Source organism: Vombatus ursinus, unplaced genomic scaffold (genome assembly GCF_900497805.2).
Source record: "Vombatus ursinus unplaced genomic scaffold, bare-nosed wombat genome assembly UNPS02014802.1, whole genome shotgun sequence".
In the NCBI taxonomy this organism is placed as follows: domain Eukaryota; kingdom Metazoa; phylum Chordata; class Mammalia; order Diprotodontia; family Vombatidae; genus Vombatus; species Vombatus ursinus.
This window is the reverse complement of record NW_020954580.1, coordinates 5,247,829-5,261,291: the sequence shown is the minus strand read 5'-3', so window position 1 is coordinate 5,261,291 and position 13,463 is coordinate 5,247,829. Positions and strand designations below refer to the sequence as shown.

The window sequence follows — 13,463 nt, the reverse complement described above, 5'->3', positions numbered from 1 at the left end:
CAGGTTTGGATCTTGGATAACACTGCACTTCTCTTGTACTCATTATGTTCAATTTTGTATTATAATTATTAGGCTATCCCTTCTAGCAAACTGTAATTTCCATGAGGGTGTAGCACCCCTTCTGGGCTCACTCTCCCAATTCACAATTGCCTTGCAAATTCAGTCCCTTAGAGGTCAGTTGCTACTCTTATTCCTTTTAGCAGTTAGGGGTAACTGTAAGGTTTTCTAGTAGTGCCACTCATGAACCTCTATCTAGTGTGCTTCCCATTTCAAGCAACCGGACAGCATCAATTAGTTGGTTTTTTTTCTTTTTTGGCTAGGCAATGGGGTTAAGTGACCTGCCCAGGGTCACACAGCTAGCAAGTGTTATGTGTCTGAGGCCACGTTTAAACTCAGGTCCTCCTGAATCCAGGGCTGGTGTTCTATCCACTGCACCACCTAGCTGCCCCCAATTAACTTTGAAAAGGCAAATTTATTTAAAACATCAGTAGCTAATAATAGCTAACATTTATATATCATGTTAAAGTTTGCAAAGTGCTTGCAAATATATCATTTTATCCTTATGACAACACTGGGAGATAGGTGTTATTATTATCTCACTTTTACAGATGAGGAAATTGAGTCACAGAGAGGATGTGACTTTCCCAGGGTCATACAACTGGTAACCTTGGAGTATCTTCCACCATTAATAGATAGCGGCTAGAAAAAATGTCCTGACCTTAAGAACTATCCCTTGACCAGCAATAGTTAGATGTACAGATAGATATAAATGTAGTCCAGGACCCTTTCTCAGAGGATAACAGAGCAGTCAGCCTTGTGGCCCCTTCTACTCTCCTCCAGGCAGACTCATAGTCTCTCTTGAAGAGAGGTGGGGAAGATGCTGGGGAAATCTATCTATGCCTACATGGGCAACAGTCACACACCTTACATAAGGCAGAACTTCCTGGCAATTCGCGGTCCAACAACAGCACAGGCTGCTTAGAAGTTACTGAGCCTTTTGTCCGTGTAAGTAATCGAGCAGAGGCTGGTTGATATTGGAGAGCACCCTAGATAGGGGCTCATGAGTGACGCTCAGGATCCCACTGCCGCTCTGGCAGAGTTCTCATTCGTTCGTTCATTTGCTCGTTCCTTCACTCTTTCTATCACTACTAGTCCTCCCTGCCAGGGAAGGGAAGCTGAAAAGTCCGGAGATTAGAGGGGAAGGAGGGAGGGGCGGGGCCTGGAGGCAACACCGGGGGAGGGAAGGAGGGAGACCGGCCGGGAACGCGCCGCAGTGGTGCGTGCCGTGACGTCACCGCGCCCCGTGGCGCGGGAAGGGGGCGGAGCCGAGCCTGCAGAGCCTGCAGATGCTTGATGGTGGCGGGTGGCTGGCTGTCTCATCGGAGAGCGGTGGGTCCAGCCGGGACGGAGTGCATCAAGGCAGAGGAGCCCCCAGGGGCGTGGTAGGTCTGCCCAGGTTTGGACCAAGAGCCATCGCTACGCTCCCTCTTCTCTTCCTCCACCCAGAGGATCCTCCTCCCTCCATCCCCGGCCATGGAATTCCCGGACCTGGGAGCCCACTGCTCGGAGCAGACCTGTCAGCGCCTGGGTGAGGGGCGGAGCCTAGAGGCCGGAACTTGGGCTGGGGCGGGGCTTAGAAGCGGACCGACAGGGTGCGGGGCCCATTGGGGGCGTGGCCTGGGCTAGAGGGCGGGCCAAATGCAAGCTCTACAGGCTGGGGAGAGGGCAGAGCCTGGGCCTGGGGCTACCTTTGGCTGGGCTCTCTAGAGGAGGGTGCAGCAGACGGGGACCAGCTTCTGTGATAGAGGGCTAGTACGCACCTAGAGGAAGTGTGTTGTCCAAAGAGGTTAATTAAATCCCACAGCGAAGCGGTAATGCATTATGTATATTGTACATCTGTGTGTATATACACATACACGTACATCCACATATACACACATATAAAATGCAGCCGGAGCCGTGGCACAGAGTGAAGAAATTGGTGGAATGGGGGTGGGGGGTGAGAAGGGATGTGCCTAGGCGAGGGGAAGGCTGAGCTTTGCAGGTGGTGGAATGGGGGATGGCATGATACTTGGAGAGATTGAACCAAAAAAATGAATTTAGGTTATCGTATGAATGAGGCATGACTTAGTATTAGGAATCCTGAAAAACATCTAGATGCTGTCTCATCCTTGCAGATTTCCTGCCTCTCAAGTGTGACGCATGCTCTGGCATATTCTGCGCAGACCATGTGGCCTATGACCAGCATCATTGTGGCTCTGCCTACCAAAAGGTGAGGTTAGACATCGATTGAAACTTGGCCTTTTTTGTAGGGTGAGGGAGGATGACTGGAAAAAAACAGGACCGTATTGACATACATTATTACGCTCCTTCTACAGCATTTGACATGCTTAAACACCTCCTCCTTCATGTTCCCTCCTCCCTCGACTCCTGTGACAATTCTGGCTCTCTTATCTGTGGTCACACCTGTCTCTGAGGGCTTTTCTTTATCCACCCCCCCCCAAATGTTGGCATTTCTCAAGGCTTTTTCTCCAGATACTTTGTCCCTTGATAATTTCATCTGGTCCCATGCCTTTAGCCGTTACTCCGTATCTGCAGCCTTACATGCCCTGCTGGATATCTTCTCCATTTTTCTGAGTCACCCAAGCTCAGGCAATCCTCTTTGGCTCTTCCCTCTCTCTCTAGTCCCTCACATTTATTCAGACTACAAGCACTGTCAATTCTGCTTCTAGAATCTCTCAAGTATCTACTCCTTTCTTTTCTTATTACTCCCACTTGTTCAGACCCTAATTGCTCTTCCACTGGCCTAATTGGTCGTTGCCTCCATTAGCTCCTCTACCATCCTACACCACCTTACACCAGGTAAGTCTTCCTAAAATTTATTACTAATCATGTGTTTCACATAGCTCAGTCAGTTTCTCATTTTTAGCCTGACATTCAGAACCTTCCAACCTACTTTTCTAGTCTTGAGTTCCACTAATGTTACACATCTTACAACTTATCTGACCTATCCTGGACTTTGCCACTTATGGGTTAGATTGCCCTTCCCCCTGCCCCCCCCCAAAAAACCCCAAAACCAAAAGTGTTTAAATCCTGCCTTCCCTTCAGTACCCAAATAAAATGCCACTTCCTATGTGAAAATTTAATTAATATCTTCAGCTGGATATCTTTCTCTAAATTATTATAGATCTATATCTAGATATCTTTATATATCTTTTATGATACTGCTCAAATTTGTCTTACATTATGGTAATTTGTATTTATGGTTCATCATTCATGTCATGTAATAGGTAGCATTTATACAGTGCTTTAAGGTTTGCAAAGAGGCTTACAAAGATTATCTCATTTGATCTTCACAATTACGTTGGGAAGTAGGTGCTATCATTATCCTCATTTTATAGGTGAGAGGAAGTGGAGGCAGACAGAAGTTAAGTGATTTGCCCAAGGTCATATAGCTAGTATCTGAGGCCAAATTTGAATTCAGGACTTTATGACACCAGGTCTAGTGGTCTACCCATTGCACCACCCAGAAATCTGTCATATTGCTTGAGGATAGGTGTGTCCATGTATACCTAGTATACATAGTAGATGCCCAATAAATATACATTGAATGAATCTCCTTACTCTGTCTAAGCTTGAGGCTATGCCATGGCTGTTGTTTGATAACAGAAGTTAGAGGGAAGGGTTTCCGGGGTCCACAGTTCATATCCTGGGGCTTTACTAGACTCTCTTCATTGCCACAACTGTACTAGGATAAAGTGGTCCCCAAGATGTGCCTTTCCTTCTCTTTTTCCTGGCTGTAGGATGTCCAGGTGCCTGTATGCCCACTCTGCAATGTACCAGTGCCTGTGGCAAGAGGGGAATCACCAGACCGTGCCGTGGGGGAGCATATTGACAGGGACTGTCGCTCTGACCCAGCACAGCGCAAACGCAAGGTGAGGGGATTCTGCTGGCTCGTCACCCGTGTGGGAATCACTGATGCTTTTTTGCAGCCGATTGAGAAGGCTGGCTTTTTAGATGACAGCCAGGAATGGATGGGTGGGAAAAAGAGGTCCTTTGTTGTGGAGTGTCTTCTGTCTGCCCTATTAGATCTTCACCAATAAATGTAGCCGCCCTGGCTGCCGGCAACGGGAAATGATGGAGCTGACTTGTGAACGGTGTGGCCGAAACTTCTGCCTCAAGCACAGGCACCCACTAGACCACGAGTGCTCTGGGAGTAGAACGCCTTCCAGCCAACCTGGGTAACTGTAGGAGTGTGCTTTTCCTACCCTGAGTTTTGGAAATTGCCCAGCTGCTCAGTCCCTATCGCCTGGTTCTCCTTTGGGTTGGAATGCCCTTAACGTCTTACCTTACCTAGAACTACAGCCCCCCAGTCTGGTGGAGGAAACCCTCTGTGTTCCCTTGGGTCGCTTGCTATCATCTTAACTTCCTGTGAACTCCTTGGAGAAGGGGAACTGGGGTGGGATTTGTTCCTGGGGTGTAGAAGGCATCTCTCCCCCGCAGACTTGCTGCTATCTCCAGAGCCCAGGGCTTAGGTTCTAGCACAGCCCCAGTCCCTGGCCCAGGGTCGGGTAGGACCTCACCCCCTTCTCACAGCAGGTATGTATCTGTTCACTTCTCCCTGACCTCTTTTCTCATCTGTGCTTCTGTCTCCATGCTGCTTGTTTCTCCTTTCTCCTAGAGTTGCTGAGTCACCGACTCATGCCTTGCAGAGTGGCCTGGTGAGTTTGGATAGCAACAGAAGAGGGGGAGTCGAATGGGTGGTGAATGAGAGAAAGATGGATAATTTGTCTCTCTGTAGAGCGAAGATGAAGCCCTCCAGCAAGCACTGATCCTGTCTCTGACTGAGGCCAAGCCTGTCGCTCCTAGGTAGCTGCTCTGAGGAGAACTGGGCAGGTGGTGGAGGTGGAGGAGCTGAGTGTGGGGGTGAAGGGGCTCATGACACTGTCTCAAGCTAACTCTTTACTCTCAGCACTCAAGAGGAAGAAGACTTAGCTCTGGCTCAAGCACTGTCAGCCAGTGAGGAGGAATACCGAAAGCAGCAGGTATTGTGCTGAGCAGGTCCAGGAGGGGGAGGGGTTCCTTTGCAGGCTCCACCCCAGGGCTACCCTAACTTTGCCCCTCCCTCTCTCTTTCTCTCTCTCCCCGCTTTCCTTGCTCCAGGCCCAGAGCCGAAGCCTGAAACCCTCCAACTGCAGCCTTTGCTAGGGCCCTGGGAGTGGGGAGGGAGGCTCAGCTGAGAGGGGCTGTGGCCCTCACACTTCCAGGATCCCCTGGAAGAGGCTAGGAGCTCAGAGCAAGAATGACAGAGGAAGTCCAGAGCTGGAAGTAAGGAAGACCACACCAGGAGTGCCTCTGAGTTCAAGGTGGCAGGAATCTCTACTGTTTACCCATGTCTTAAGGGGTAGGTGGATTTGGCTTGGAGAGAACCAGCCGTCCTCTGGTCCCTTTTTTCTTCTGTGTCCCCCATGGAGGGGGCCATCCCTGGAGCTGTCACCTCTGTCCTCGAGTTGGGGGGCAGGCAGAAAGGACTTGGAAAGGAATAAAGCATCTTACCAAACAATGGTACCCTTCTGCTTATGACTTTCTCTTTCTTGGGAGGGTATAGAAGAACCAAGCTTAGAGTGTCCATCTCCGTAAATACAGAGTGGAGCTCAGGTTTCACTCCATAACTTTATTTCTGAGGTCCCATTTCTCCTGCTGGCTGAGGTATACCATTCCCATGAGTGTACCCCAAGAATAGGGTAAAGTGGGACGAGGAGCTGGATCTCATGGTTGTATGGCTCATGATCCTCATAGGGACCTTCACTGTGGTCCTGGGGACTGAGGATCCCCTTCTGGTGACTGGCTCTTTGGGACTTGAGTTGCTTCTTCATCCTGTCCCTGTTGCTGCAGGTGCCACATGTCAGCATACAGCCCTCCTCGGGCCAGCAAAGCCTCATGCCTCAGAGAGGGAAGAAAAGAGTAAAGGTCAGGGTTGATCAGTACTTATGTTATCTTGTCCCACAGATCCTTCCCCTTTTCTTGAACCCCCAAGAATGATGTTAGGAAAGAGAGTCCACAATTAATGGGTTAGTTGGTTCTGCTGAACTCTTTTTTTCTTTGATATTTTAAACTTTGTTACAAGGGATGGTTTGATGGGGAGGGGAGAGATAACAGCTGCAAAACAAACAGATCAATAAAAAATAAGACCTTTACCTTCCTCTTTCTACAATGCAGCCGTCTTTGAGCACTAGAATCTGGTCAGCACTGACCACTGTAGATAGCCTGGGAAGTCAAAGACACTGGTGAGCACCGCCGCCTCCCAGGGATAGAGAAGTTTCCGTGCCCATTTCCCACTGGCCCCAGTTCTCTACCTGTGTGCCACCACAATGGTGGTACGTAGGGCACAGACTTTGGCGAGGGAAGCCTGGATGGCCCTCTCGGTCGATGTGTCCAGTGCTGATGTTGCCTACAAGAAAGAAGCTGGCACACTGACCTCTGCCAGACTGATTTTAGGGAAGCTGCCCAAAGGAGAGGCAGGAGCTTTTGTGACAGGAAGGAGTGTTGTGGGTTGGTGACTCATGAAGAGAGACTAAAGAGTACTTGGGTTGAGGGTCACAGGCTGTCTAGGAGTCTTACCTCATCCAGAAGAATGATGTCTGGAGCTTTGAGGATGGTGCGGGCGATGGCCACGCGCTGCTTCTCTCCTCCACTCAGCTTCAGCCCTCGCTCGCCCACCTGGGTCTCATAGCCTGCGGACACCCGAGGCCTGCCTCTGGTCAGTGCTCCTCGCAGAACCGTGCTCTCCTCATCACTCCCACATTGGAGAAGACCCAGAGCAGAGAGCGGGCTCTGTGTGGCTCAAGGTCTTGCCCATCTCACCCTTTCCTCCCTTGCCTTGCTCTGCCATCCAGCCATGCTGGCTCGTGTGGCTGTTGCCACAACACGGCACTGGGTCTGTCCTCCCTGCTGGGAATGACTCCCCAGCTCACTTGCTCCTCATCATTTCCCTGAATTCCTTCAAGACTCAGCTCACATCTCACCTTCCCCTCTGAAATCATCTTTCATCCACTCTGTATTTATCTTGTATCTATCTGGGCATTTACATATTGCCCGCCCCTTAAAGTGTGAACTTCTTGAGGCAGGAATTTTTAAAAATTTAGTAACAGCAATACCAGGAAATATTTATATAGCACTTACTATGTGCCAGAGGCAGCTAGGTAGTACCAGTCAGGAAGACTCATCTTTCTGAGTTCAAATCTGACCTCAGACATTTAATACCTGTGTGACCCTGAACAAATCACTTAACCCTGTCTGCCTCAGTTTCCTCATCTGTAAAATGGCTGGGGGAAAAAACTGGCAAACCACTCCAGTATCTTTGCCAAGAACACCCCCAATGGGGTCATGAAGAATTGGATGTAACTAAACAACAAAATGTGCCAGGTACTGTGCTAAGCATTTTACGATTACTACTTCACATCATCCTCACAACAACCCTAGGAGGTAGGTGCTACTGTTGTCCCCATTTTACAGATAAGGAAACTGAGGCCCACAGAGGTGGTGACTTGCCCAGAGGTCAGATAGGAACTCGTGTCTTCCTGACTCTAGGCCCACCACTCTATCCACTATACCACCTAGACCCAGCACTTAGCACAGTGCCTGGAACACAGTTAAGTACTAATAAAGCTTGAGGACTGACAACAAAGAGAGGCAGAGGGGTGGTAAAGCCCCTTAGGGCTCAAAAGGTGGGGTATTGAGTTGGGCTGGGCAGGGGTCAGTTCTGGGGAAGGACTCCCACCTTCAGGGAAGGCCAGGATGGCATCATGGATCCCAGCAGCCTGGGCAGCAGTTTCCACCTCGGAGTCTGAAGCCATGACTCGGCCATATCGGATGTTGTTAGCAATGGTGTCATTGAAGAGGACCGTGTCCTGGGGCACGACTCCAATATGGGAACGAAGTGAAGACTGGGTCACCTGAAGCCAAGAGAGCGGCCATCCTGATTGTCCAGGGCTCCTCTCAGGGCCTTGGTCACTCTGGGGCTGGGAAGGTTGGGGTCAGCCTTGTTCCTAGTCAGACAATGCCTCTAACCACCTCCCTGGGAACCCAACATGGGAAATGACCTCTGGCCCCTGTTACAGGCCCTCTTCTGCACTCACCTGTGAAATGTCCTGTCCATCTATGCGGATATGCCCGGAGCTGATGTCGTAGAAACGGAAGAGCAGGCGCAGGACAGTGCTCTTCCCTGCCCCTGAGGGCCCCACCTGTCGTGTGAGAAGTGACAGATACACACTGAGCCCCACAGAAGCTGCCAGACCCACTCCAACTGCTCCCCCAAATCAATCCCGTGACGTCTTCACCTCCCTCCCAGGAGACTCACACACATTCTCTCCCATTCCCACCCAACACATGTAGACCCCAGGAGGGAACCAGGAGGCTGTGGGACATACTCTAGGGAAAGGCTTTCTTCACACACAACCTCGTGAACAGGTTTGCATCATTCTCATTTTACAAACGTGGAAAATGAGATTGAGGGAGGAGGCAGTGTGGTTTGGAGTCAGGACTGGTTTTTCCACTGTACCACACTGGAGAAGGCTAAGGAAAAAAAGGTGAGGCAAGGGGGAAAGACAGCGCATCTCTCCTTACCAAGGCCAGTGTCTGTCCAGGCATCACAGCAAAAGAGATATCTTGCAAGGTCTCCCGCCTGGGAGAAGAGAGATGATTAGCTATTGGGTCATAACCTTCTCACTTCATTCCTCCCCTCTCTCTCCCTTAAAGAGAGAAGATATGGGCAGAAAATACCAATGAAGAGAGTAGTGTTTGGGGACTCCATGGGAATCGGGGAAGAGCTCAAGGATCTCCCTCTCTGTGGAGGGGGATAGGGTTAGGACATTAGCATTGGGGAGCTGTGGGAGGTCCTTACCCATCTGTGTAGCTGAAATGCACGTTCTCAAACTCAATGTATCCTCTCTGAAACTGCAAGGGTGGGGCCCCCGGGATATCCTTCACCTAAAAACACCATGAATACAGCCATGGCTACAGGACTGCTTCATAGAGCCATGGTAACCATCCCCCAGCCCTCAGACTAGTTCACTCTACTCACTTCGGCTTCTTCCTTCAGCAAGTCAAACATGTTCTCCATGTCAATAAAGTTGGTCTGAATCATCCTGGGAGAGGGAAGGCCATGTGTTGGGAGGAGGAAAGGAGCAGAGAGAGAAGGGAAGAGGGACGATGAAAGATGTGACCACGACAGCACAGGTGAAGGGTCTGGGGGCCAGTGACCACTCTACCTGTAGTAAGTGCCAAACCAGTTGAGAGGCATGTAGAGCTGTATGATATAGGTGCCAAACAGCACAAAATCTCCAACCTTTGAACAACAGGGGAAAAGGTGTAATGAGCAGGGAGGGATGAAAGCTATCTCCCAATGGTCTGACCTGTTTCCTGCCCACCACCTAGATAAAAGCTCCCCTTCTGCCCTTCTTCCTTCACATTCACCCTCTCACAGCACATTCCCACCTTCCTCTTTCCTTAAGCCTCACTCACCTGCAGCTGTTGCTCACTGACAAAGTAGGCACAGAGGAGGGATCCGGCAAGGAGCCCAAGCCCAATAACCAGATTCTGTGTCTGGTTTAGCAGAACCAGCGATGCATTCGACTTCCATTCCAAACTCTGAAGGACGAGTGATAGGAGGGGAAGGTATGTCATGTGCCCACATAGCCCTGGATGCCCCACCATGACGAGACGAATCTGAGTGCCACTCCCGTCATCTCCGGCATCTCGCTGAGTGCTCAGAAGCATCCACCAGCCCAGACCTTATCCCTGTGAGCCTCACCTGGTACTTGATGATAGCTTCTTTATATCGCTCCACCTCATAACTTTCTGCATTGTAGTATTTCACCTAGGGAGGTCAAAACCTACTGTAGCACCTGGTGCCTTGGCTCTACACCCCACCAATGCTTCCCAGAGTCACACCCACAGATACAGGATAGTAGGAGATAACAGAAGTTGGAAGGGACCCTAGAAGTCATCTATCTAGTGCAACTCCCTCATTTTACAGACGAGGAAACCGAAGCCTAGAGGCGAAGTGACTTGTCTGCAGCCATGCAGGAACGAAGGGGCAGAGCCAGGCTGGAGGCTGGCTCCTCCCAACGTTGCCACCATCCCAGGCTCCAGACTTGCTGACTCCACGTGTACCGTCCTGAGTGCTAAGCCCCATTACCGTCTCGAAGTTGAGCAGAGAGTCCACTGCTCGAGCTCGTGTTGCATTCTCCTGTGTATTCATATCACGGCGAAACTTGGTTCTCCACTCAGTGACTAAAATCGTCAAGGCTGGAGGGTGGTAGGAGCGGTTGGGGGAGGGGAGAAGATACAGCAGTTTCCCCAATTCAGGCCAGGATCCACCAAAAGTGCATTCACCACTCATCACATGATTAAACTGATTACAAACCTAGAGTGAGCTGATACTCCAGGGAAGCCACTAAACAGACACCAAGTGTGTCTTTGTATACCCCGGCCCCACCCCAATGGTGTCTCACATTTACTGAGCACCTTTTATATTTTTTTGAGTAATGTCACGAATGAACAAACACATGCCGTTTGTGAATTGATTCTCCCTGACCCTGGGACAACAAAAAGTATTCATTCTCTCCCTCTCGCCTCACAACTCCATCCCTGAATTCAACTGATGATCATCAGGAAAACCACGGTGAACTGTCATGGTGACTTTCTTTGTTAGTAAGCAGTAAGATCCTATTGGAAACCACTGACCCTTTCCCCCAAGTTAACCTCGAGTCAGGGAATCGGAACTCACTGAGGTAGAGAGTCATGCAGACGAAGACGATGAGGCCAAACCAGGCATTGAAGAACATGCTGAAGTAGATGATGCCAATGATGATGTCAGCTAAGGTTGGTAAGATGTTAAATATCAGGTAGCTGCCAAATGGGTATAGATAGAGTGGTACATGAACGGAGAGGAAAGGGGCAATCCCAAAGCCCTGTTTGTCCCAGGATCCTCTCTCCTATGCTTCCTTCCTTCAGATCCTGCCTATTTCTCTACCTGAGCAGCCCAGTGACACTAGCTGTGCCTCGGTCAACAATTCGGAGCACTTCTCCTGTCCGTCGTCCCAGATGCCAACGTAAGGCCAGCCCATGCAAATGGGTGAAGAGACGCAGTTCTACTTGACGCGCTGTGAACTGCTGCACCCGGATCCATAAGAATGTTCGTAGGTTGCTCACAAATCCTGGGGAAGGGGCATGCACATGAGAAGCAATGGCTTGAAGCCAGAAAGTAGGGTATGTTTATTTTTTAAAAAAAAACCCACAAAACTGAAAGAGAGGAGAAAAAAAAACAATCATGGGGGAAAGTTTGTGGCTCCTAAAATTGGAGGTAAGTTCAGAGAGTTACTACTGTACCAGTACTGCCAGTGCCGCCCCCTTGTAAGAACTTCAGTAGGACGTAAGTGCAGACTATCCAGGCCAGAGAGCTCCAAGGGGCCTTTGCAGTTAGTGCATTCACTATGGAAAAACAGTCAGTACCAGTTGGTAGCCACTCTCCAGGGGAACTGTCTGGAGAAACTAGCCATTCCTGCCTCCCCACCACCCTGGTGCCATGTTGGACTTAAAGTTATCCTCCCCCCCCCCAAGTTATTATCACAAGGACCCTTCCCCACCATCTAATGCAGGACCAGGACTACATTCATATCCTACATTCTAGACGTACTGGATGCAACTGGTGCCCTTCTGTCCAAATGCCTTCACCCATACTTTTTTTCTGCTTCAAGTGTCTTCTCCACCAACTATGATTTTGCAAGACCCAATTTAAATTCCCCCTTTTCCATGAAGACTTCTCTGATCTCCATGGCCAGAACTGATCTCTCTCTCCTCTGGATACCCACACCTCTTCAGTTTATATGTCTCTTCCACAACCTTCTGATTTATGTTATGTTTTGTAAGGAATAGTAGGTATTTAGTACAGGTTTCTAGAATGAAACTGACCAACATGTTCAGTTCAATTCACTTCTAGAATTAAATACCTACTATACACCAAATGCAGCACCATCAGAGAAAGTGTGTGTGTGAGAGACAGAGACAGTATGTAGAGAAGTATGATACAATGAACTGTGGATAGTGCTCTAAGAATATTTTAAATACTTGTGGGTTGGGGTGGGGTAGGGGTGGGGGAGAACTGGCATCTTCCACCCTTTCCCTGGGCCACCCCTCACCGATGTCCCTGTAACAGATCGGGACCAGCACGTTAAGCCCCCGCTCCAGGCCCATGAGTGCCAGGCAAACAAGCACAATCAGCTGCAGGGCTGGGCTCCCTTGGGGCCACAAGTAGCCACTTAGCAGTCGCAGCTTCCGACCAAGATCTCGCCACGTGGAAGGGCGTCTAGAGGGGCCTGTAGTTGGCAAAGGCTGTGGAGGCAAAGTGTGGAATTCAGGGGCAGCTGGAGGATTAAACTCAGAAAGGTGGGGGGTAAAGCTCGGGCTCCTGGGAAGGTTGTCAGCAGCCTAGCCAAGCCCTGCGTCTCCTCTGCTTCAGGGACCAGTCAGTCCGAGGGATTACTGGCCCCGGGAATGACAGGTCCCAGGAGAAGAGTTAAATTAAGTTAAGGCTGTTTTAGAAGGGCAAAGCTTCAGGGGACATTAAGTATCCCGGAAGTCAGGAAGGTAAATGCACCTGGCTGCTCTCCACATCACGCTCATCTCCATTGACCTGTAAGGCATAGGTCTGGCACCGATGCCCAGGGGCCCAGAGCCCCAAGCCCAGGAGCCCTGCAAAGACCAGATAGCGCAGCACCCACAGGCCGAACTGCACCTGGAAGACAGCGGGGCAGCCCGAGCCCGTGAGTCAGGGTGAGTCAGCACTCCTCGTCCCCTGCCCAACCCCCCCCCCCCCCCCCCCCCCCCCCCCCGCCCCCGGCCCTGGGCGCCGCCCCACCTGTTGCCCCAGGCTCTGCCGGGACCACCACCACAGGGGGCTGTTCCAGGACACCAGGGCCAGATTCTCAGCCGCCAACGCCGCGGCCCACAGCAGGAGGAGGCCGGCGCTGTGCCTAGCCCGGCCCGCGGCCGGCGCCCGGTCCAGCAGCTGCAGCGCCAGCGCACAGGCCCCGGCGCCGGCCCCAAGCAGGGCCCCGAGCAGCACGTAGCCCGGGAGGGGGGCGCCGGCGGGGGCCGCGGCCCGGGCAGTCAGCGCCGCCAGGGGCAGCAGCGGCTGCAGCCCGCCCAGCAGCAGCTGCAGCCCGGCCAGGAAGCCCCGCGCGCCCCGGCCCGGCCCCGGGCCCACGGCCGGGTGGCCCCGCGGCGCGCAGAGCCGCCGCAGCCGCAGCCCCAGGACCAGGGTCCCCAGCCCCAGGAGCGTGGCGGGCGCAGCGGTGAAGAAGAAACAGGGGCTCAGGCCGCCGCTCGTCCACCGCGGGCTCAGCGGCCCCTCCGCCCCGCAGTAGCTGTCCAGCCTCAGCATGGCCGGGCCCCGTCGGTCA

General features: G+C 51.5%; 2 protein-coding genes across 4 annotated transcripts; one reads left to right on the top strand and one right to left on the bottom strand.

The window, feature by feature from the left end:
• Window positions 1-1,324: 1,324 nt before the first annotated feature.
• Window positions 1,325-5,563, top strand: ZFAND2B (zinc finger AN1-type containing 2B). Of its 3 annotated transcripts, none has more exons than XM_027873618.1 (9): window positions 1,325-1,588; window positions 2,178-2,272; window positions 3,804-3,935; window positions 4,090-4,241; window positions 4,504-4,599; window positions 4,682-4,721; window positions 4,802-4,869; window positions 4,973-5,045; window positions 5,268-5,563. In XM_027873618.1, exons 1-9 carry the CDS (start codon window positions 1,534-1,536, stop codon window positions 5,304-5,306), a joined length of 750 nt encoding a protein of 249 aa, XP_027729419.1. In that variant the 5' UTR covers window positions 1,325-1,533; the 3' UTR covers window positions 5,307-5,563. The 3 variants fall into 3 exon arrangements, with proteins under 3 accessions (XP_027729419.1, XP_027729418.1, XP_027729420.1); XM_027873617.1 differs by having other exon boundaries at window positions 5,164-5,563; XM_027873619.1 differs by lacking the exon at window positions 4,504-4,599 and having other exon boundaries at window positions 5,164-5,563.
• Window positions 5,564-5,654: 91 nt separating this feature from the next.
• ABCB6 (ATP binding cassette subfamily B member 6 (Langereis blood group)) lies at window positions 5,655-13,459 on the bottom strand. The gene is made up of 19 exons (XM_027873616.1): window positions 12,920-13,459; window positions 12,659-12,796; window positions 12,201-12,393; window positions 11,392-11,493; window positions 11,036-11,219; window positions 10,790-10,911; window positions 10,199-10,308; window positions 9,812-9,877; window positions 9,523-9,648; window positions 9,270-9,346; window positions 9,083-9,146; window positions 8,903-8,988; window positions 8,626-8,683; window positions 8,139-8,243; window positions 7,781-7,955; window positions 6,622-6,734; window positions 6,357-6,451; window positions 6,199-6,267; window positions 5,655-5,944 (listed from the first exon to the last, which is right to left on the bottom strand). Exons 1-19 carry the CDS (start codon window positions 13,442-13,444, stop codon window positions 5,806-5,808), a joined length of 2,547 nt encoding a protein of 848 aa, XP_027729417.1. The 5' UTR covers window positions 13,445-13,459; the 3' UTR covers window positions 5,655-5,805.
• Window positions 13,460-13,463: the final 4 nt, after the last annotated feature.

Excerpts from the sequence above, each read along its gene's own strand:
- ZFAND2B (XM_027873617.1), top strand. The coding sequence starts at position 1,534 with ATGGAATTCCCGGACCTGGGAGCCCACTGCTCGGAGCAGACCTGTCAG. Across the intron at positions 1,589-2,177 it reads GCAGACCTGTCAGCGCCTGG|ATTTCCTGCCTCTCAAGTGT; the intron begins GTGAGGGGCGGA and ends TCATCCTTGCAG. Across the intron at positions 4,870-4,972 it reads GCCAAGCCTGTCGCTCCTAG|CACTCAAGAGGAAGAAGACT; the intron begins GTAGCTGCTCTG and ends CTTTACTCTCAG.
- ABCB6 (XM_027873616.1), bottom strand. The coding sequence starts at position 13,444 with ATGCTGAGGCTGGACAGCTACTGCGGGGCGGAGGGGCCGCTGAGCCCG. Across the intron at positions 11,494-12,200 it reads GATCTGTTACAGGGACATCG|TGAATGCACTAACTGCAAAG; the intron begins GTGAGGGGTGGC and ends GTTTTTCCATAG. Across the intron at positions 9,649-9,811 it reads AAGCTATCATCAAGTACCAG|AGTTTGGAATGGAAGTCGAA; the intron begins GTGAGGCTCACA and ends CTCGTCCTTCAG.